This window comes from Manacus candei, unplaced genomic scaffold, assembly GCF_025592945.1.
Source record: "Manacus candei isolate 608988 ecotype Guabito, Panama unplaced genomic scaffold, ASM2559294v1 h1tg000086l, whole genome shotgun sequence".
NCBI lineage: Eukaryota > Metazoa > Chordata > Aves > Passeriformes > Pipridae > Manacus > Manacus candei.
Genome location: NW_026138134.1, coordinates 958,865 through 981,508, shown reverse-complemented (window position 1 = coordinate 981,508; position 22,644 = coordinate 958,865). Strand labels below are relative to the sequence as shown.

General features: G+C 43.2%; 1 protein-coding gene across 5 annotated transcripts in view; it reads right to left on the bottom strand.

Moving 5' to 3' along the window:
- The window catches only part of APLP2 (amyloid beta precursor like protein 2), a 46,127-nt gene extending 34,605 nt beyond the window's left edge, over positions 1-11,522 (bottom strand). For all 5 annotated transcript variants that reach the window (XM_051812428.1, XM_051812429.1, XM_051812430.1 and 2 more), the window contains exon 1: positions 11,376-11,522. In XM_051812428.1, the coding sequence (XP_051668388.1) occupies positions 11,376-11,456 (81 nt within the window). In that variant the 5' untranslated portion in view covers positions 11,457-11,522. The remainder of the gene's footprint in view (positions 1-11,375) is intronic.
- Positions 11,523-22,644: the final 11,122 nt, after the last annotated feature.

Below are 22,644 nucleotides of genomic sequence, written 5' to 3'. Positions count from 1 at the left end.
CTTCCAGGTCTATGAAAGGTACTACTTTTTAAATTTTTTTTAGACCCTTTGCCCAGGCTGTCCGTCATAGCAGCTTGTGGGTTTTTTGGTATAAAGACTGAGTATTCTCCAGCTGGAGGAACTGTAGAGAAAACCTTCCAGATGTGTTATTTCCAATACAAGGATTCCAAACAACTCTTTATTTTCCTGTTTGGAAAAGTCTATCAGACAGGGGAGGATGTTTTTCTGCCTGCTCAGATGCTCTTGTCCAACGTGAGACACACTTGAATGAAAAAGAAAGAAATGGTCAGCCTTCCATCCAAGCTCTGCTTTCCCTGACCCTCCAAGCAGACACATAGCAATGGAAATGCTGACTTCACATGCAAATCCCATCACTGGGACAGTGGTTAGAGGGTAGATTGATCTGAGTATTGATGCAATCAGTCACTCACCATTTTCCTAGCCATGGGCTCAGTCGTTTCAATACCGCTTCCCCAAAGTCAAAGGATGAAAATGTTGCATAAAGTTCTAACCCCGGGGACTGGTGGTTTTATGATTTCACTGGTTGACTTCAGGCATGGCCCACTGAGGGTTTTTTTTTTAATTCAGGAACACGGCTGTGCACACATCTCAGCTGCAAATATTAACTCTGTCAGGATCTGGCAAGCCCCAGCTGTGGATGAGCCCTATGGAATCTATTCAGATGTCTCCCATCATAACACATCAGCACCCCCAAAAGCTGTGCTGAAATTACAGCCTGATGATGCAACAGCACGAGAGAGCCAGAAACATACCTCACTCTCATATCCTTACTTTGGACATCTTACAACAAAAATAAATCACTGAGAGCCCAAACGAGCTCTTTACCAGACTATGCCTCAATTATGCTGGAGGCTGCCTCTCCCCGCACAATTCCCAGGGAATTACTGGGACTAGTACTACCTGGACTTGTGTTATGAGGCTGGGAACATTCTGAGAATATCTCACTGAGAGATTCTGTATCTGATTGTAGCACCAGTTTGAGGAGGAAAACAGGTCAGGTAAACAGCACGAAATGGATTCATGGCTGTCAAGGCTCTGTGGCAACTCTAAAGCCTGGACAACAAAGAGAAACGGAGCAATTTCAGTCATAAAACTACATTAGAGGTTGTCTGTATTTTCATAATTATACCTGTCAATTAAGGGATGTGAATATTAAACCAGAGAGGAAGGAAGAGTAAGAAGAGTTCTCTGCTTTGAGTTGTTCCTCAGGTTAATTCACTACAGAAAGTATCCTAACAAATAGTGCCAAGCACATGATTTTAAGTTGCAGAGGGGACCAACTGTCCATTCAAACACAGAAGAGAAAAATGAAAGCACATAAGTATCTGCAGACAGGAGGCCAAGAGTTTCCATATGCAAACTAAGCCCCAGTTTCATCTTTCTGTGATACGAGCATCTGAAATCTGGCTTGAGTTAAAGATGTTCCCATCCTGATGCACTCCAGCAGACTGTACCACTCCAGCACGTTCAGCCTGTCTGCATCTTTAGTTTGTACTTTATATGACATGTGGTGTATTCTGCAGTTTAATGACTATTTTCCCAAATCTTCGTTCACAAAGCCTAGCCATGAATGACTATTTTAATCCTCTTCATCAGTGAAGAATGCCATCCTGTAGATATAGTCTGTGAGATGGGTGCTGCTCAGAGATGGAGCTGAAGAGCCACTCCAAAGCGCAGAACTCATTCCAAGGCAAATATTACAAAACAAAAAACCTCTGCTTTGCTCAGTTTGGAGTATTTAAAGCTCCACCCGCTGTTATGGCCTGAGAAGCAGCTTAGAGCAGGACAGCAGCATCCTCTTAATAAATGAAGAACTCTAAATCACAAAGCACCTCAAAGTCAACACGAGGGGAAGAGTTGCTCAAAGTTTAGCACATTAAACCCATCTTAGACACTTAATGTTGCTGCCAGCTGTGGCTCAATGTTTGTCATGCCCTCAATTATAAGATCAAAATCCATGTAAGAATCACAGCCTATTAAATAACAGAAAATTATGAGTAATGCTATCAGCCACTTACATAATGGGGAATAACGATGCAACTTTTTGCAAAAATCTTCAAAAACATGAAGCTCAAAAAGCCAAACTGAAAACAAGGACAGCAAAGCAAATGAAGTAATGTCATCTTTGCTTTTGCTTGGAGCAAAAGGCCATGTGCTCCTCATGTCTCAGCTACAGCACAGATGAAATTTGTGGGTGTCTCCATAATATACTTGTCTGGAGCACCCAGTTTAACTGTTTGCACGAGTACAAAGTATGACAGTGGCCATTTCAGACCAGCAATGCTCCTGAAATCCATCAGCATCTCTTACAAAGGGACTACAATGCTGCATTCTGCTGGGGCCCTGCAGTGAAAGGAGGCATTAACATGCTGTAGATGCTCTGGGCAAAGCCTTCCATACGGTTATACTTTGAAAAGTATTCTCCTCATCACACTAATTCCCTTCACTAATGTGAAGCCACTTGCAAAAGCTTGCTCAGTATAATTGAGCGCAACAAATTCACCCAAACCTCGGAATTTCAGCCTCAACTTCAAAATGCCTTTTGTCTGTGCTGCAGATTTCCCATCTAAGCAAATTTGAAAGATTTCCTGCTGTTAAACAGTCCTGCTACAGGAGGAATCCAGCTCTTCTAGTTCACCTTCCTGGGAGCCAGGATGTTGAGGGAAGGGTGGGGAGGGAGAGAAGGCAAAAGGATGTCGAGGTGATCAGCTGATGGACGTTTATTTATGTCTTTTAACCTGAAGATGAAAGGATTTAAAATGAAGGATTAATAAAAAGCACTATAGATAAAACACAGCACTATGGATTCAAACGCAGATAATAGATTTCAGCTCTTGTGATTAGTGAGTTGTTATTCACAAACTCCAATACACCTTGTACATCCATACCATGAAAATATTAATAAAAACGAGATCATAAGCACGTAGCCAGAAGGAGAGGGACTGAAGCAAGTGCCAAGCTGTGATCCAGCCCTCAAAGCCAGCTGTGGATAACAGGAATACAACAGTGCAAACCCTTCCACTGCATCCAGCCCGTGCTCTGTCAGGCCATTCATTTCTGCCTCTGGGATTGGGAAATTGCTTCCGAGAAAGCGGCTGTGCCCCAAACACAACATCCACATACTGACTGGCTTTGTTGCAGGGCAAGTACTGATGCAATTTGAACAAGACAGCATTTATTAGAAGTGACAGGGGCAGGAACACTGGTTTTTTCCCCTGTTTTTAAAGCCTCCAGTGAGTCTCCTGTTGTGACACAATGCTCTGTCCCAAGCCCAAGCTTCACACACCCACAGGAGCACCATAACTTCATGTCATGACCCCATCGAGTCTGGCTCTTGCCCTAGTAAGCCACAGCATCACATCCATTCGTGTCCAAAGGCTGAGCTCTAAAACACCAATACCCCGCAAACACAAAATCCCAATTTTTTGGCCAGCTACCAAGGGAAAAACCTCCTCCACTGCCTGGCATTTCCAGTGCTGAGGCTCCACTGAAAGCCTCTGGAAGTGAAGCGGTTATTGAAACCCTGCAACTCCAACTACTTAGAGGCACTTAAATCTTCCTCTCCGTCCAAACGGAGCTGTGAGCATTCTGCTCCATTCAGGAGTAATAACTGCCTTCCCCCGATAACGTGCCCCCTCCCCAGTTCCTCAGCCTCCCTTTTCCTGGCAGGCAGCACATTTCAGGCCACACTCAAGCACTGCTCTATTTCAGAATTTCTCTCTGACCCAGTCTGGTAACGCAGGCTCCGTGCTCTGTTGGATCCTGACACCATTTCACTCTTCAGGGTTTCCAAGGGCGTTTGTGATCTCGCAGCAACACGACACAAGCATCAAACTCAATTCCTTCAGTGAAGGCTTTGATAAATTATGCAGGGGAAGCCTCCCGTCCAAACGCGATACACTCCCTGGGAACTCCCATCACAGGTTTGAATCAACATTTTGCATTTAATCTTTTGAGAGGAATAGTCAGCAGATTAAAGCAAATCTGCCCCTCTCTATTTCAGGCCACAATTACTGTAAGATGACCAGCGACCAACGTCAACCAGAGCTTGGTATTAGTGAATTATCCTAATTCACGCAGATTCCTCAAAGACCGGTTTTGGCAAGTTACTAGTCCTGATATGACTGGGAGAAGATTAAACCCCAGTAAAAAACCCTACTAAACTTAGACCTGGCAAGGTGTCATGCCAAATCCAGAACCATATAGAGAATTCGGTGACAGGCTTTATGCTGGAGGGTACCATAGTGTAAGCAGAGAGTAGCTTCTGTTGTGAATATGGAATCCAAATCTGTTTGGAATCTAACAGGAGTGCATAATATTTATTGTAACAGATGGTATTGCTAAGATTTTTCTTTTTGTTGCTGTCATTTCACACTATGCAATGACATCATAACTAGTGGGATTCATCAACTCAAAATCCAAAAGGAAAGGGACAAAGCTTTTGGCAGGGAGCTGGAGCTAAAAATAACGTAAGAGCCTTTAAAGAAAAGCCCAAAGATTAAAAATGCAAATGTCTGGCTTTTGATTTAAGCATTTCAGTTCTGAAATTAGCATAGGGTAACTCCTGGAAAATACCAAGTAGTTTACTAAACCTCTATTTCATCTCTGCAACACCATCATTGTCAGAGAGATGATTTTTGAGCTTTCCTCAATGGCTGCTTTTAGAGCTTTGAGGCAGCAGGTTAAAGAACCCAGGCACAACATCTGCATGAGAAAATGCAAGCCCCTGCTACAGTAGAGAGTTAACAGAATAATAAAACTCACTCTGATGGAAGAACTGAAGAAACCCAATTCCCTAACCCACACCTCAGAACATCTCAGACATTTGAAAACATATCCTAAGCAGAAAATGTTGGAGGGAAAGAGACCTGAATGAGTAAGAGAACTTTCAAGGTTAAACACTGCTTTTATTTAAACATGAAGCCATCAGTAAGGAGACGACAATTGGTTACTCTTAAATGGAAACTTTGGTGAGTATCAACCCACAGTCATAGCCAAGTGGAAGCAAGGCCCCAGCCAGCCCTGTGTGCCTGTGCATGTCTGCCTGTCCCTGTCCTTGACCTGGATCAAAGTACATTTTGCTCTGTTGTAATTTTGTTAGAGAGAAGCTTACTGTATGAAATTACTTAAATGCATCCCTGTCATGGAGCCAGGGCCTGGGATCCGAGTGCTGAGGCATGTTTATCATCCCCTGCACCTCGGCACGACACCATGGATCCGTCACACTGCCAGGAGGGGGACCAGAACACCGCGATGGATGACTCGGGGCCTCACCACAACCAGGAAAGAAGGGGCACCTCCCAACTTCTGTGGGTTTTGTGAGACTTTCTGGGCTGGCAATTTTAATGGCTGGCAATTTTAATGCCCTTCATGCCTGGTGGCTTGACAAACTTGAGCTCAAAGTCATCATTTCATAATGATTTTCTGTTAGTCTCAAAGCACAGTGAAGCCATCCAAGCCAAACTATTATTGATTCGTCTCCTCCATAAGCTTCTCTGAAGCTCACACACTGCATGGAATAACAACTTCAGACCCTGCTTCATCACTGAAGGCCTTGTCTAGCCACAGCAACCTGCCACACTGCTCACCTGAGCAGGAAATCCTGTACTTCAAATAATGCTGAAACTTTCAAAGGTTCAGAAGAGGAATCCCCTGGAAAAGCCCATGCAAAGAAGATTAGATTAAACTCTGTAGACAGACACTGATCTGCAGGTTGAGAGCTAAGAATTCCCCCAAACCCCTGCTCAAAATGCACAGCCCAATGTAGTCACCTTGAGAAAAAAATCAGCAGGGGAAAAACCAGCTCAAGTGAAGGCACTGCCAGCACACCAACCAACACCACAGTGGCCCAGCTGCACCACCTCACGCACCACCGAGCCAGCCTGGCCAGGAGAGACCAAGCCTTGATCTCCAAATCAGATGAATACATACCTATGTACGTTCAGGAACCAGCTCTGCCTGGAACAGACAACAAAAGGCTTTCTGGACCATGCCTCACCCATCAGTCCTCTCCCACAGGAAACACAGAGCCAACATGTGATTTGACTTCCCACTGTCACCAGTGAAAATGGAAAGTGAAATAAAACATCAAATGCCACGGAGTGCAGCAACATTTGACTGTGCACAGTGGTCAAGAGTGATGAGGAGACCACCAAGGACTCAAACCAAAATGAAGGTCTGCAATGTATAAATTTATACATGAGCATGATCACAACAGGAAACACGACAGCAAAAAGTTATAACTTAATTTAATACATATATGGGTTGAACTCTCAAGAATAAGGAACACAGTCATTTCCCCACCGGCTGTGTACAAACCATCCTTGTAATACTTCCAAATGAAGAGCTGTAAGCAGCTTAGCCACGTGCCCTCCTGGTCAGGTGGACCCCTCATTATGTAAAGGTTGTGCTCTAGAAAGATTAGTTTAACACCATTTGCAGAACATTGGTGTTTTGATCATTCGTCTACAGTTGAAATTAAAAACTACAAATGCATGCAAGGAGGAAATCTTGCATTTTAAGCATCAACTCAAGACTGTGGAGAAAGGATGGGAGCTTATGGACATTTAAAAGCCAGGCTAGAAGTGGATTTGACTTTGTCTTCTTTGGTACGTGGGTTTTCCATGTTCTCATATGAGATGGTACAGCTTAGAGAACACACAGGCAGAAATATATATTTAACTCCAACTGAGAAGGCAGATGGGGGTGAAGGTAGTAAATCTAGTGCCGAGTGATTTAAAAATAAAAAGTGTTATCCACACGCTAGATCTCCATGTGAAATGTGTGTATATATATCCCATGTCTGTGTGTTTGTATATATGTATAGATATATCTATCTCCCTTTTACAGCTGCAGAAATTCATAAATTAAAAAGAAGTCAAATCTAACATTAAGAAATTACTGTAAAAAAAAACAAACAACCAACAACCAAATCCAGCCAAATTATTTCTCCTCAAAAGCACCTTTCCTTGTGCACTCCCTGGGGAGTGAGGGTTCACTTCTTTTTTCCCCCTACAGCACCTAATTTGAAGCACCACTTGCACTGTATGAGTAACACTATTAACATGCTAAAGTTGCCTTTACCCTATTGTATAGGATGAGGAGCCATGAGACCTCCCAAACCAGAAGGAAAACAGGACGTAATTTAGGTTAATCCACAGTAAAGAGAAACCTAACAATTTACTCCACTCATATGTTCTTTCTTGCTCCTTTGTAACTCACTCTAGTAAGCATACAATAAATAAATAAATATATATATGGAAAAGTTACTCTCAGACTTTGCACAATGTCGTCAATCCACTTCCTCTCCCCACAAACCTGAGACTTACTGGTACCTACAGCAAAAAGCTGAAAATATCAAAATGATGATTACAAAATTTGTATAGTTAATGTACGGGCACAGGGCCCTAAGGACTCCATTTAAGATAAGCAGCAGGTAAACCCCGGGGCAGGAGATGCCATTTGCGTATGATAAACTCGCTGCAGGTAGAGAAAGCAGAACGTGTCCATCATGGGTGCAAACAACACTTGGGGGGGGGGGGGGAAGGAGCAGTGTCACGAGTTCAAGTACAGCTCTGAATCAGGACCCTCCTCAGAAGGGTTTCTAGGCCATTGTGAGTATTTGAAGTGTTCCAATTAAAAGTGAGCATCATCTTAAATTAGCCCCGTGTTTCAGAGGTGCTGACTGCCTGAACTAGAAATCAATGGCACCAAGTTTTACTGCAAGACAGGAGAAGCACAAGAGCAAGAGTCTGAGTGATTATGTCAATTCAGGAAGCCTGAGGAGTTAATGAGCAGAGTCTGAAAGGCCCAAGAGGAGAAACAGAGGGAAAGGCTCTGTGTTCTAACAAGGAATAGCTGGGGATGCTGCATTTCTCTTTTATTTTCAGCTGAGGAACGAGGCTCTGGTTTAAGTACATGTGCAGAAGCAGATGCTGCAGTCAAAGTGACTTATGTTTCCAAGACTGAGTCCATACGCCTCCAAAAGACGAACAAACAGGGAAAAGCAAAAGAAGTTTTACAAGCCACATCTAGAGAGAAGCACAAGTGATAGAGAGCACACGGATGGTGCACACAGATCCCTGCACTCCCAGTGCTGGAGGAGTTCAGTGTGTAATTATAATACAGCTAAAGCCACCCACAGAACAGGTTTTGAATAACTCAGGTGATGCAACAACCACATTAACAAAAAAGTCATTCAATCCCTGGTAGAGATATTAATGCCTAAATAACAGTGCTGATAATGATTTCACAGGTGAAACAAGGAGAGCTGAAGGCCCCCTCCGAAGAGCAGACCTTACCTTCCCGTGGCATCCTACAACGCAGCAGAAATTCCAGAGCCTCCCTGCAGTATCAGATTTGCTTTTTTTCCACATCTCTGCCTCAGAGAAGCTTTTGCTGGGGCTCAGAAGAGCCACTGAATATAATCACCTTCATAGGAAAGCATATTTCCTAACCCTGGGAAGCAAAGTTTTAGGAGCTGAAAGCAAACTAAAGGCCACGGGCTCAGGACTGGAATTTTCGCAAGCTGTTTCTACTCAGGACTCAAACACCAAGTGGAAATTTCCCTAGGTGGAGTTCTTTGTTTGATGCAGCAGGCAATCAGAAGTCCCCAAGGTCTGCAGAAACGGCACAAGGCTGATATTTTTGTCGGGGAGAATTTAAGCAATGCAAGACAAAAATAATAACTTGAAATTCTGCTGCAAAACACACCCTTGTTTTTTGTCTCACCCCAAATCCTGGTGATTTCAAACAGGCAGGTAACAGATGTAAGCACTGAGAAGAGGTTTGGAAAAAGACCAAACGCGATTAAAAAAAGCAATATCGAGTCTGCATTGCCTCAGATTTGATTACATGAAAAGGTCAAGTGATAAAAAAGAAACTTTGCATCTCTAAAGGCCTTGAGGGCACAGCAGAAGTAGTTTATCATTGGAATACAGATCAAATTAACATAGATTTATTTTCTTTTTCCAGTTGGCATCCGTGTCCTATTTGAGGCTCCTTGGGACTTCACAAGCAAAACAAGCAAAATTCAGGCATACACTAAAGTAACATCAATTGCTGGGATCCACAGTTTCTCTACGCTCTTATATTCCAACTCATTTGGAAGAGAGACTGTCAGAGGTTATCTGCCATCCACACACGAGGATCTGGAAGGGGAGACTGACTGTCACCAGGAACAGCCCGTGGGAATGCCCTTTTCAAGGCTTCAGATACTAACAATTTAAAAGAAAAAATAAACTGCCACTCCCCTTGCTCTGTACAGGAGAGAAAGAAAAACAAATTGTAGTTGATAAGAAGATTAGCGGGTGTTCCAGGGACAGGGACTGGGAGATAATCGTGAGATAGAAAATCTACCTAATGGGACCGTGCCAATGCAACTCAACTAATAACTGCAGACATTGCTTCCCTTAACTTTCAAACGGCAGCTCGATTATTGAAAAAAATCAATTTCACACATATTTTCTCACATTATCTGATAAAATCCAGTAAGGAAAACCCAAGAACAGTAAGCATTTAGCTTCCTAATCTCTGCATCGAGAGATTCTTGAGAAAAGCTCTCTCTCAAGAGCTGCAGTCCCCCAGTCCCCTACCAGCGAGACAATGGGAGAGGACGCAGCAAAAATAAGGATCAGAATGCCACAGTGCCAGCAGACAAAGGTAGATTCCATGCCTTCCAAGGATGCAAACTGCATTACAGGAATGGTTTCACTTTAATCCTTTTCCAAAAGGTCAATACCCCTGTTCTCAGGGGCTGGGGGAGCCGAGCTGAGACACTGCCGGTCTCCCTCTGTGCCAAACCCTGGCACTGGCAAACCCTGGGATCTGCTTCATCACACGGACACCAGGCTTCGGAATAAAACCACAGATCATGTTTTCCGAGCTGGTATCTCGTAGCACATGTCCATAAGCAGTGGATGCCAGAGGGATGTGCATGGCAGCCAAATTTGCCTCGAGTGTAAGGGAGGAAGTGACCTACAGCTGGAGGAGTTTCCAAACAGGTGGAAGGGACTGGATGTGACACCAGCAGCCAGGACACTCCCCACCATCAAGGCAATGCCAAGGAAGCTGAGCTGGGATGAGCTCCACACCCTCGGAGCAGCTCCACCACCCTTCCTACGAGAGAACCTCCGTACAAGTTCTTCCACAGTTGTCAGCATGTTCCCTTGATTTACAGGAATTTAAGACAAGGATTGGTGCAAAGCAGGAGGAATACTGTTCCTCAGTAGCAGTGAAACAAGTAGAAATCATGGACTACACCAACTCCACACAGCACATATTAAAAATATCCAAAACCAGTTTAGTGCCCGTTAGGAATTATCGCCAGCTCAAGGCTTTGGATTTTTGCACCACACTAAGGTACATGTTCTGCTTAACCAAGCTAGCCAAAATTTACTGTAAACTCTCAAATCAAGCCATTCACAAGCAGCCACAAGCCTGTTCTTTCTCTCTCCCTAAATAATCCAGAACCTACACAAGACAGATGCAGCTGTTTTGCATTTCCAAACAACACCGAGGCGTAGACTATTAAACCCTTATTTACTTGTCTGGAGCTCAGCATGTACTTTGCTCCTTGTTTTGATGCTTCCCTCTAATACACAGGTTATAGCATCAAGTTTTTAAAACAGCAAGATTTTCCCCTACTCATCTTGCTGTTAAGAGAGCTGAATTACACGAGTGTTTGGTTTTAGGGACAAAGATGGAATTTCCCCCCTGCAATTACTTTCATATATACAAATGCAGTATATATTCCATATAGACAAAAGTTATATATATATATATTCATATATGTATACGTCTGTTTATATATGTATATGGGTGTGCATATATCTATATATATGTATATAGATATTTATACATATAAGCATCTAAGCCTTTTCTAAGTGAAATGCACAACCTTTACACGCGGCTGAAGCATCTCCACCGAAAGCCAAGGTACCAGTTCCAACCCGAAGATTTACTTAGGATCCATCAACAAACAAATGGATTCGTTTAACCGAGGCTTTTCTCTATGACATTGCCTTTTAACACTCTTCCAGACTCATCTGAAGCTCGCCGCTTCTGCGCCCGTGCCAAGAATGCCGAGGTCACTTCCCAAAAAAAACCCAGCCCCGAGCATCCCGATGACACGGAGCTCCTGGCCAGGTGAGAGGCCTGAGGGATGCGGTTTGCCCGAGACCACGGGGAAAACGCGAACTCTCCGCCGCGGGAAGGACTCGGGGAGGCCGGACAAGGTGGAGTGGGTTCCACACCCGCCGAGACACCCCGAACCCCGCTTATCTCCCGCCGGCGCAGCAGGTACCCCTAGGGGAGGCCCAGCCGCCCGCACACACGCCCCGACAGCCCGCACACACCTCTATGTATCCGGCGAGCGCGGCCGCGGGCCCGAGGAGCACCAGGAGCAGCAGAAGCGCGGAGCTCATCGCCGCCGCCATCACCCGCCGCCGCCCGAGCGCGACTGCGGCCGCAGCGCCCCCGCGGGGCCCCGCCTCGCCACGCCCCGCCCCCGCGCCGACTGACAGCCACGCCAGCCAATCGCCGCGCAGCGCTACGGAGAGACCCCGCCCACCGAGGTAAAGAGAGCGGAGGCCCGCCCCGGTGCCGCTGGTAGCCAATAGGAGGAGGAGAGGAGAGGGCGGGGCCGCTCCGGCAGGAAATGGCGGCCGGGGCTGAGGGGAACCCTGAGGGGAAAGTTCGCGGGCTGTGACTGGGCCGCGTCACCGCCGGCACCCCGCCTTTGTCACCCCATTCTGCCACAGACATTAACCCGAAAAGGCCGTGGGCTGTAGGGGGGTCTGTGGACTGAACATTGCCCAGCACTGCGGTGAGCGAGGGGGCTCTGGGGTAGGAAAAGCCAAGGGAGGCGTTTTCCTCATCTAGAAAGAAAACAACAAGGTTTCCCACTCAAAAAACCAGCTCTACATCCACTCCTGGTTCCTTAAAGCCCTTGACCCATGGTGGGAGCAGCAAGTTCCCAGCCCTTCTTGGTTCACAATGAAACTCGATACAGTTGTGCTTTTATATACATATATATATATATTCTTAAAATACAACTATTTAATAATCATCAATTTCTTCATCCTGCTGCCAACACTGGATACTCACCAGGCACTACCTGGAAGAGAAGACAACACATGTGCTGCCAACCTCTGTAAACACAGCAAAACATAAACTTTTATTAAACAACAGACACGTATTTAATTAAATATTTAATTAAACATCACATTCACCATCTCCAGTTTGTGCAGCCATGGGTGTGACACAGCCGTGCCTTTCCTTTCAACCAGAGCACGGCACCGGTTGCTTCCAATGCAGATGTTCTGCCACTGTTGGAGCCACTATTTAAAGACACATTTCTGGCTTAAAAACCAAGGGGATTTGTGCCAGATTTGCATTGAGGCTATTTGAATTTCACCACATTACTTATAAACAGAAATTTAAAATAAGCCTTTCAGGAACAAATCAGAGCTACCAACAGAAGCTGCTGATACCACAGTCCTTCCACGTTGGTGCAGAACAATTATTATCCCCTTTTTAGTACTTTATTTAGCTTTCCCAATAGAAATGTACATCAATCAGTTCAGGCATGACAAATGCCCACACTGAAGATGCAACCACTAAAAGATCCCACTGGTTTGAAGAACACGACACCTTGAAAAATCTGATGTAAACCAATATATTTTAGGGTTGTTTTTTTTAAGCACAAATAAACAGTGAACTCATAAGAATTAAGTTAGAAAAGCAGTATAATGGAATCACACAGTGGATTAGGTTGGAAAAGCTCATCTTGTTCCACCCCCCTGCCATGGGCAGGGACACCTTCCACCAGACCAGGATAGACTATCCTATAGATTCTATAGAATCTATGCCTTTTTGTATGAAGATATGTGAGGTGCTAATATAGGATGGAAAAAGACCATAGTACAAAATGTCATAGTTATAAAACCTTTCCATTTGCAGCTTCCATGTTCTTTAATGTCTCTTCCAAGTGCTATTTTCTGAAATAGGAATATTGCCGAAATGTTGCAAATGGGGCAAATCTATGATAGATCAATAAGCCCAGTTTTAATTAAAACAGCTGACCAGTCCACTGGTCATTTATTATAGTCTCTTTCTCACACAATTTGAAAACTCATATCTCTTTTACTGCAGTCCTCTGGCATATTTAATTTCCTTTTCCACTTGGCCAAATTCAGTTGAAAAATTAAGTAACGAGTTGTTTTTGAAAACTGACACATTTAATGTAAATATTTTATTGTGTAAAATAAATACATGAGTAAATAACAAGACATTCTGAGTTAGGCTTTTCCCTTGTTTGAGAAAAGGAGGGATTTTTCTCCCTTCCCAGGTAAAAATGTACAAGTTCTTTATAAATCTTTGCATAGAAGCTTTCATTGGAGGTTGAATTTATATAGTATTTAAAGTGCTATATAAATTAATATACTTTTAATATTTACGTAGTGCTTGGTGAGTATTAATTCACGTTCACAACCCTGACTGAGACAGCCCTGATTCCAAGTGTTATCCTATAACACGTTCCCCGTCATACAGAGATCAGTCCTCCCAGGACTAAAAGGCCCCAGAAAAACAAAGGTTTAAGCCACCAGATCTTGTTCATTCCTTGGTGATGCAACTAAATTCATACGACTGCAGGAGGGGAGGGAGGGAGATGGAGATACAGCAAGATGCAAATGGCATTCCAGCAGCTGGGAAAAAATACCCAATGGCCTTCAGCATGGAAAGGCTTTAGAAAAGACTGTTTTCAGATGACTGCTGTCAACATGGGAGAAGGGGTTACTGCAGGTGTGCCGGCACTCTCAATGGTTGTGGTTAATTCAGTGTACAGATCTCTTCCAGGTGAGCACTGGTACTTGTCTGTTGCCTGTGACAACAGCACCAGTTTGAATCAATGCTGCAGCATTCCCTAGAACACCCTTCCTGCTGTTAACTTTCCAAGAATCCCATTTCACATGCTTGTTCCCAGGGCTCTCGGTGCCATCCCCAGGACATCAGTGCTAAAGAAGCACTAGAAATCTCATCCTCACCTTTGGCTGCTACTGTTTATTCTGTAAGAAATTCTCAAGTGAACATCTCTGCCCATTAGCACTTGCAAGACCATGACTGTGTAAACAGAAAGAGCATATTTATGATTGCAAAAATGTGCTCTGAGAGGGTAATGTTAAACTCTAGATAAAAGGAGCAAACAGAATTCATAGAGAAATGTATTTGGTATACCATTAAAGTCTCTGGGAGCAGCAACTTTAGCAAACTGATGAGATCCTGCCAGTACCTGGAGAACGAGTTCAGAGAAGTAAGAAAGTCTTCAAATAGTTTCACCATTCTCTTAAACTCCACAAAAAAAAAAATAAAAAAAAATCATAAAATCAATCTAGCCTGTGAATTGTAATATTATACAGCTCTTTTAATTAAAAATCTTCACTGAAGATTTAAATGGAAGATCCTATCATTTGCTCTATGTGCCAGTATGTGCAAGGAAGAGCTGGCAGAGGTAGGGTTCAGTCAGTCTGGGTTTTAGGAGGTAGAATGCAAACTGAAGTTAGAAAACTACTACAGCATGTGGTGGGATTTAGTAAAGAACTCCTTTTTACTTATTATTGGAGTATTGCAATCATACAATATTATTACTGCTGAACACAATTCAGCAATATAAGAAATACTAAACAGTGCTCCTAGAAAAAATACAGTGTACAACTTGCACAAATTATACACAATTAACTGCCCCAACTCTTGGAAAAAAACCTCTGCCTGTCACCAGGGCTGTGTGAGGGACACAAAGCAGTGCAAAACTGTTATTAGCCAACTAAAACGTGATCAACATCCAGCTATGTAAGTGCCTGTGGGAAATAATACTTCTCCAAATCCAGAAATAACATCAGAAGGTTGCCAACGTGCTCTGGAATCGGTCATCTATATTTGGCTGCAACATTTCTGTGTGGAAGTCCAGGGTTCCTGCAGTTTAGCAGCCCAGCCTTCCATCTGTGACTCAAAGGACAACACGTTGGGGACAAGACGTAGGAAGTTCAGCAGCAGTGAGATGGAGGCAACTGCAGGAGAAATTGGCTTTAAGATATACAGAGAGGAGGAAGATGTTCCATAGAAAGAGGGCAACAAAAAAGGCACAGAGAGCTTCCAGGCCTTGAGAGATAACACAAGGCAGACAGGAGCTTAGAAACAAAAAGGTGATTTCTATGGGAATACAGTGAAGTTTAGGAAACTGAAAGGCTGGAAAATAAATAAGAACAGACGCATTGCAAGTGGAGCCATACTATAAAAACAGCGATAAATAATAATTGCAGGAATAATTGCAGGTGTGAGGAGAAGCAGCACAGGAATCTGTGAAAAGGAAGTGACACAGTAAATCGTGGTGGACAACAAGCCTTTCTATTTCTGCTCAAAAACATCTTCAAAAAGGCTTGGCAGAGAAGGGAGAAAATCTGCCCTTCATTGTATCTATGAACCCTTAACTCTATGGCCATTTTCCCACTGCTCTGTTCCATGCCTGAAACAGTGCCATTAATTTGGCTTCCACACAGGTGGGCTGAGATGTTTCAAGTGGGTAGACGTGAAGAGCAGTTTGTGGTGTGTTCATCTCTAGCAGCACAGTCCTTGTCTACACACTGCTAAGGAAACAATCCTGGCATAAATCCCCACTCTCCTGGAACTACAAACTTCAAAATAACCCTTCAGTTAGGTTTGGAGATATTACTGCTTTGCTGAAGCAGCAGCACAGGGAAAAGGTAGAATTGCATTGGAAAATGAAAAATACATTAATCCAGGATGCTTAAGGCCAGCACAACAAGAGCATGGCTGCTAAAGGAAGCTGCTGCTCCTTCAACACCCTGCACATGAATCTCAGCATCCAGAAAATGTGCCAAAGTCTATGATTTCCTCACATTTCTAGATGGAGGGCAAAACCAGTGATCATGGTGAATTTAACTGTTTTTCTGAAGACTACCCAAGGCAAAAGCAGTGTCTGAGAGACATAAGGAATCCATTTTGGGGTAGAGTTGCACATCTGTAGGATTCACTATCCAGGAAATGAAATTACCTGTGATATATAATTCAATAGAGTAATGAGTCTACACTCAGACTGAGGATCCCAAATGCAGAAATAGCAGAGCCTAACCTCCTTTTTAGCTAATACACAAACTGGGAATTTATGCTGCTCATTATCTCTCTCCAGATGGATCTGAGGCTTTGGGCACTGGCAGGATCTCAAGGCAGAGCAAAGCCTGATGCTTCTCCAAGGAGCTGAACAGAAACACTGACCCTGACACAGGGAACTCAAAAACTGAGGGTCTAAAGGTCTACAAATAAAGGCATCATGAAGACACTGGGGGCAGAGAGGAAGGAGAGGCTGCATTGCAGAAAATATGTAGTAAACTCTCACCCTCTTGCATTGTAATATCTTCCTGCAATGGCATCCTGTCTTCTTTATTTCTTCTAGTCCACCTGTGAAGACGAAGTGACATTTAATCTCTGAAGATTGCAGGATCAGTCGTTCATGTATCAAGGCAACCAAACCACTCCAGGTTAAATAAGCTGAGCACCACAGTCGTGGTAGGAAAGCCATCTGAAAACTTAAAGAGAAAAAAAAAATCCCACAATTAAAAAGAATCCACCATCAACTGAGCATATTTTCCACAGATATTGGCTCATTATGGTGCTGAGATTCCTTTTGTTGTCCTTGGATGTTCCTTCCCTCTCCCCTCATCTGCTTGCCTGTCTCAGTCTCATTTCATCAGTGTGAAAGGTGGTTCATTTTATAGAGGTCTTCTATGAAAGATGAAAATTCAAATATGTTATAATTAGCTGCAGTTCCACATAAGTCAGTATTATTGCAGCTTTTATATTAGATCTTAATTTGTCCCACAAAGGTGTGTGTCAAATATTACAGCAGAATGATTAATGACATCAGGCATACTGGAAGGATTAAGCGTTGATGCAGGAGAGTTGCTCAAGAGGAACAATTTTAACTTCTTTTCACTCATAATTTATTTTTGTCCTCTACTGTAAAAGAAACCTGAAATGGAAAATAAAAATGGCTTGTGTTACTGGCAAGCAAAAGAAGAGATCTGATTCATGATTGAACTCTTCATTTAGTATTCCTTGGTAGATTAAAAGCCAAATCATCTTAACAAATGGCACAGCAACGAAAAAGATGGAATATGAAAACCTCAAGACTTCTGCTGAATAAACGTGGAATCATTTGCAGTAGCTTTGAAGAGAAGTGCAATTCAACAGTAAAAAAATCTACCCCGCCCTCCACAATCAGGTCTGATTCAGTGCCTGCTCCATCGGCATCATGGAGTAACCTGTGCTAACAAGCTCTTTCACGGCACACCAAAGTCACCTTTTATTTCTCCCCATCAGTTGTTTGAGTAGTTACTCAGTTTGCAACCAACAGGGTGTGTGAGGAAGGAACTGATGACACAGGAACAGGCAACAAGGAATTTAAAATGTCTAGGAGACACACCATGCCTGTTGATGCAAATTACTGGGAACTGTAGATTTCCATCAGCTGCACGATACCTTTAAGTGCTTATTTTTCTGGTCCACTTAGAAGCAAAATAACTCCAAAAATCCCCTCCTTTCTCACTTTAATCCAGTATCAGCACAGAAAGCTGCAGTTTGCATCATTCTATTTAAACAAATATTAAGACATTTCCTGTTACAATCACCCTTAGGAGCCTCACAGCTCCCAACCACCCAGTCATTCTTCTTATTTCAACACAGGAATATTTACTTTAGGTGCTGGAAATGCACACCCTGGAGACGCAGGAGTTGTGCTTCAGGAGCCACAGGGACCTGCAGCTTTGCCCTCCAGCACTGTCACCTTTGGGAAGCAACCGAGGGGCCTTGTCTAATCAGCAGCCTGGTCCTCAACTGAGAGTTAGGGGGGGAAAAAAATACAAAAATAAAAATCAGCGGGATACTCAAATTTACAGTCACAGGAACTCATACGCCTAAACTCACTCTACAAGTTTTTTATTACAATGCCCCAAATGCAGACAGGGCTCCCCAGCACTATTGATTTATAAACTCATTCAAGAGAGAGGCTTCATATTGTGCTCCAGGGTTTTTATAACCTTTGAAACAGAGTTCTTTGGAGGGGCCACAAGAAAATGAGACGTAGCAGTGCTTTGGCAGTTTTAAACTCCTACAGCAGCAAGAAGTTGGGATAGAGGTTCTGTGGTTATAAGAAATAGAGAAATATATGTATTTGAAGTCAGTGTCAGGTGAATAAAGGCAAAGAGCAGAACACAGCTGAAAGGAACTGGGCCATGTGAGGAGAAGATGAATCCCGGTGTCTCCAAGGGAAGGAGTAGGTTGCCTACAACTTCCACCCCAGACCTATGGCCCGAGGCGGAGCACAGCCCCCTCAGTTCTTCTCCTCAATCATATTTTCTCAGAAGATGAGTCAGCTCCTGAGAGATCTTTAAAAAAAAAAAAAATCCCCATCCTGTAACTTTCCAACAGTCTTTTCTCATGTCTTGCAAAGGGCTGAATTCAAAGTTGTTCCCTTTATTTTACAACTTTATTTTACTGTGATTTTCCCTCACACACAGGAAGAGAGAACAGCCTGTGCTCTCCCCTCCCAGCTCACTAAGGCTTGAAGATTCCTTTTCCCCCACAACTTTAAAGACAGTTTGCCCTACAATAACAAAAAACACCATTTTGCAGGAGAGCTTCACAATGATATCAGCATATTCAGCATTTTCTGAAGCAAATTACTAGGATTCCTCCAAGTCTAGGCTTTTCCTTGTCCTAGTCACTTGGTTGACTCCCCAAGGTCTCCACCAAGATGCAGCTCATTGGTTAAGTTACATAAAAGGAGTCTTAAGTAGAGCACTCTATTGAGGTTTGAGTTTTCCCTTTAAAATGCAAATGGCTGGTAGTTAATTCCCTTTTGGGATTTAAGAGCTGAATTTAAAATGGGAAATGATGATACAAAAATATACTTCAGAAAGCATTGCAGTGTGAGTAATGAAACCTTCGCCACGTGAATGCAGATCCTTGGGGTCAGCAATCATCTTCATTTATCTGCATTTTAATAGTTTACCTCAAAACTGCTTTTGGCTAAATTTTTCCTCAACATATTACCTGGTGCAGTCTCAGTGGACTACAAAGAAGGCAAAATTTGACTGCATTTTCTATTTTTTAAAATCTCCTAGATCAGCACATTTAAATACATCAATATTCCATTGTGTATGATAAATATCTCCCTCTTGTCTCTTCGAAAGTCTAATGAGACCTTTTCCATACTTCCTGAAAATACAGCTGGACCACAGACCCATTTGCCAGCTCCTTTTTTTGACGGGAAAGGCTAAAAAGCAATCCAAAAGAAGTGTCTGCTTAGCAAACTCTCTTCCCAACTGCCAAAGGAATGTCTTCCATCTCCCTTTCTTTTTCATAATTACGAGTTTACTTCTAAGGGGCGGAATAAGCATATATAATTACGTCCTTAGCTCAATTTATGCTTAAACACATGCATAGACACACAGACACACCCTGCAACCTTAGAGGGAACTGTGGGATGTAAGTGCTCTAATCTGCATTTAAAATTCAGAGTGCTCCACTCCATGCATGATCAGGCCTTAAGTAACTCAACTGGATTCCTTTTATTTGTTCTGTCTTCTGGAAAATATATCTTTACATAACCCTTCAAAAGAATCATTTCTATGCACACAGACACTGGCATAAACACATACACCAGTTTTCATAAACCTTATCCCAGCAAAGGATGGAACTGTGCTGGCATGAGAGGAAAACTACAGTTCACAACAGGGAACTGCAAAGTTCCTGGCCTGTGTTTAGAAGGGCCTAAATCTGGGTCTGGATGAAAAACTAGAAATTATTTGTATTTGGTGCATTTCCTTTGGCACGTGGGTGCAGAGCTGGAGCTGTGGCCAGAGGGTGAAATGAGAGCAGCCCTGAGCCAGGTGTTCCCCCTGGCCAACACCACGTGCTGATCCAGCATCATCTGGATCATCCAGCATGAGCACAGGGTAGATCCCTTGGCAATGTCAGTAATTAAATACCTGCACCACCTCAAAACCTAAAAAACAAGGACTTAACACAAGTCTTATTTCAAGCTTTCCCTCCACCTATACAAGAATATATCAAATAGTCAAATTTTTCCTTTTTGCCCTTCTTTGGTTTCCATGTTTTTCTGCACATTGCAAACTGGCCAAGTTCTCCAGGCTCTGTTCTCTCTTTTTTTTTTTTTTCTTATAGGCTGACTTCAATCAAACCCTAGATCTGAAACTCCCCACACAACCAACAAAGAGCGTATTTCAGAACGTTAAATTTGAGAAGTCACAATAAGAGCTGTGCAATGATACTGTGATATCACTCCCAGAGCACTGTTATTCCATTGTGAATGAAAACAGCATCTGGCATAGGGCAGGAAATCAGTTACCAAAGGAGTATCCAAGAAGTATGAAAAATAAGATTTAAATCAGTTTATGGCTATGTAAGTTGTTCTATTTGCTGGGAAGATGTTTCTTTAAAATCAGAGAAGGAAAAATATTGCACTTGTTAAGTCTTTTTTCCACCTTTAACTCCAGTATTTGCTAATAGCTTTTCAACAATTGCATAATTCACTATTGAGCATTTCATGGTGAGAGAAGCCAGCAGTCTGTACAGCACAGGGCTCTTTCATTCCTCTTTATTTCCTATTTCTGTTATCAACCAACATGTCAGCTGTGAAAGAAAACCTGGTGAAAGACTGTGAAAAGAGATAAACTCCCAGCAGGTGTCACAGAAATACTGGATTGGCTTTTAGTCTTAATTATACCTTCAGTGTGGTTTCCTGTGTTGCAGTTGCTCTATACTAAACAAAAGAGTATTATTTTAACATTTTTTTTCTACAGTTTCTGCAATCACTATAAAGAGAAAGTGAACAGGTGAAAATAAAACTAGATAAGAGATGGAAAAAGGGCAAACAGGCATTATCAGCATGTGTCCTGGAAGTTCTGCAGGAAATTAATGAGGAAAGGGAAGAGAAGGGGTCCTGGAATGTGGAATTCAGTATAAAGATGAACACAGAAGATCACAGAGTGGTTTGGGTTGGAAGAGATCTCAAAGATCATCTCACTCCATCCCCTGCCATAGGCAGGGACACCTCCCACTAGCCCAGGTTGCTCCAGGCCTCATCCACCTGGCCTTGGACACTTCCAGGGATGGGGCAGCCACAGCTTCTCTGGGCATTTACAGCCTTTTGCAGGTGAGGAGAACCATGATGATGTGAAGCTGCTCAGCCAACTTTTAGGCTATTTTTGGGTGAAACAGAACTCACCAGGGAGATGAATTCAGCCTTATCAAGCTCATCTGAGGAGTGAAAAATGACCTTGTCATCTTAGGCCTATTCCTGGCCTTTGCCTTCCTAAATACCTCAGCAACTGTAAGAATAACTTTCAAGAGAATCTTACCACAGTGGTGAAAAGGTATTTCAGTGTAAAAAGTGGCTACTGAGGGGCTGGGCCTGCAGTTGGCAAATCTCTTAATCAGAATTATTCAAAATTGGCTTTAAGAAATGCCCTTGTTATTACTGAGCTCCTCTATTATTCAGGCAAATTCACTGAGCAGCAAATTTTTGAGTATTTTGAAAATCAGGGGTCAAAATCTGGGATGCTTTGATAAAACTGAAGAGCCCAGATCCAACCTGAGCTCCCACTGGAGCGTACTGGCTTTAAAGACAGTCTTCCCAAGCAAAGGGAGTGTAGAGCCCTGGGAAATACCAATTCTACTCTATCAGCAAAACCCTTGAAACAAATCTCCAGAGGGATCCCTGCAAAAGGAAGGCAGGAAACCTGCCATGATGCAGGAGACAGGAACACTCAGCTGGAACTGCAGCAAACCCTTTATTGTGAGCTGTAACCTCATGCTCAGGCAAGCAAACCCAGAATTTTTCCACTGTGTGCAGGCTGGGGTTACAGGAGTTCAAAGCAACAGTTGAACAATTCCATAATAACAGAAATGCAAAGTGGTGGCATAACTTTACCGTGTAAATCCACTGCTTTGAAGAAACCACCTTTGTTTTGGGTCAGGCTGGCCAGGTGCCTGGGCACACCTGGAATATAGAACGTTTGGGTGCACCTGGATAACATCACATGAGCTGTAACAATGAGGATTATTTCCTGCATGAAAAAAAAAAGAAAGAAAAAAAAATGAGACTAGCTTGAAATAATTGGGTTAAGTTCTGTTCACTGAAAGGTTTGGGGGAAGCAGACATGGTTTTTCATCACAGCCTCCGGGATCCACATCCTTCCTCTGGTGCCGTTGGCCTGAAGCACAGCAGAGGGTCTGCCAGAATTCCCTGCTCTGGGCAGCTCTTTTCCCCTGAGCAGCACATTTTTCTGTTTTTCCTGTGTGTGTGGCAGCAGGAGTTTCTCATCTGGAGCCACCTCTGCACCAGGGCAGAAGCTGTGGTTCCACTCAATGGCTGTGCGAGGTGACATCCTTGGGGGTTGTCAGCTGCACAGATAAGGCAGCACCAACTCCCTGGCAAATCCTGGCACTTGCTCCATTTGATTCCTTCTCTTCTCCTCAAATACTTGTTTTCCAAGGCATTCAGGTATCTGTCTCCAGCGTGGGTGG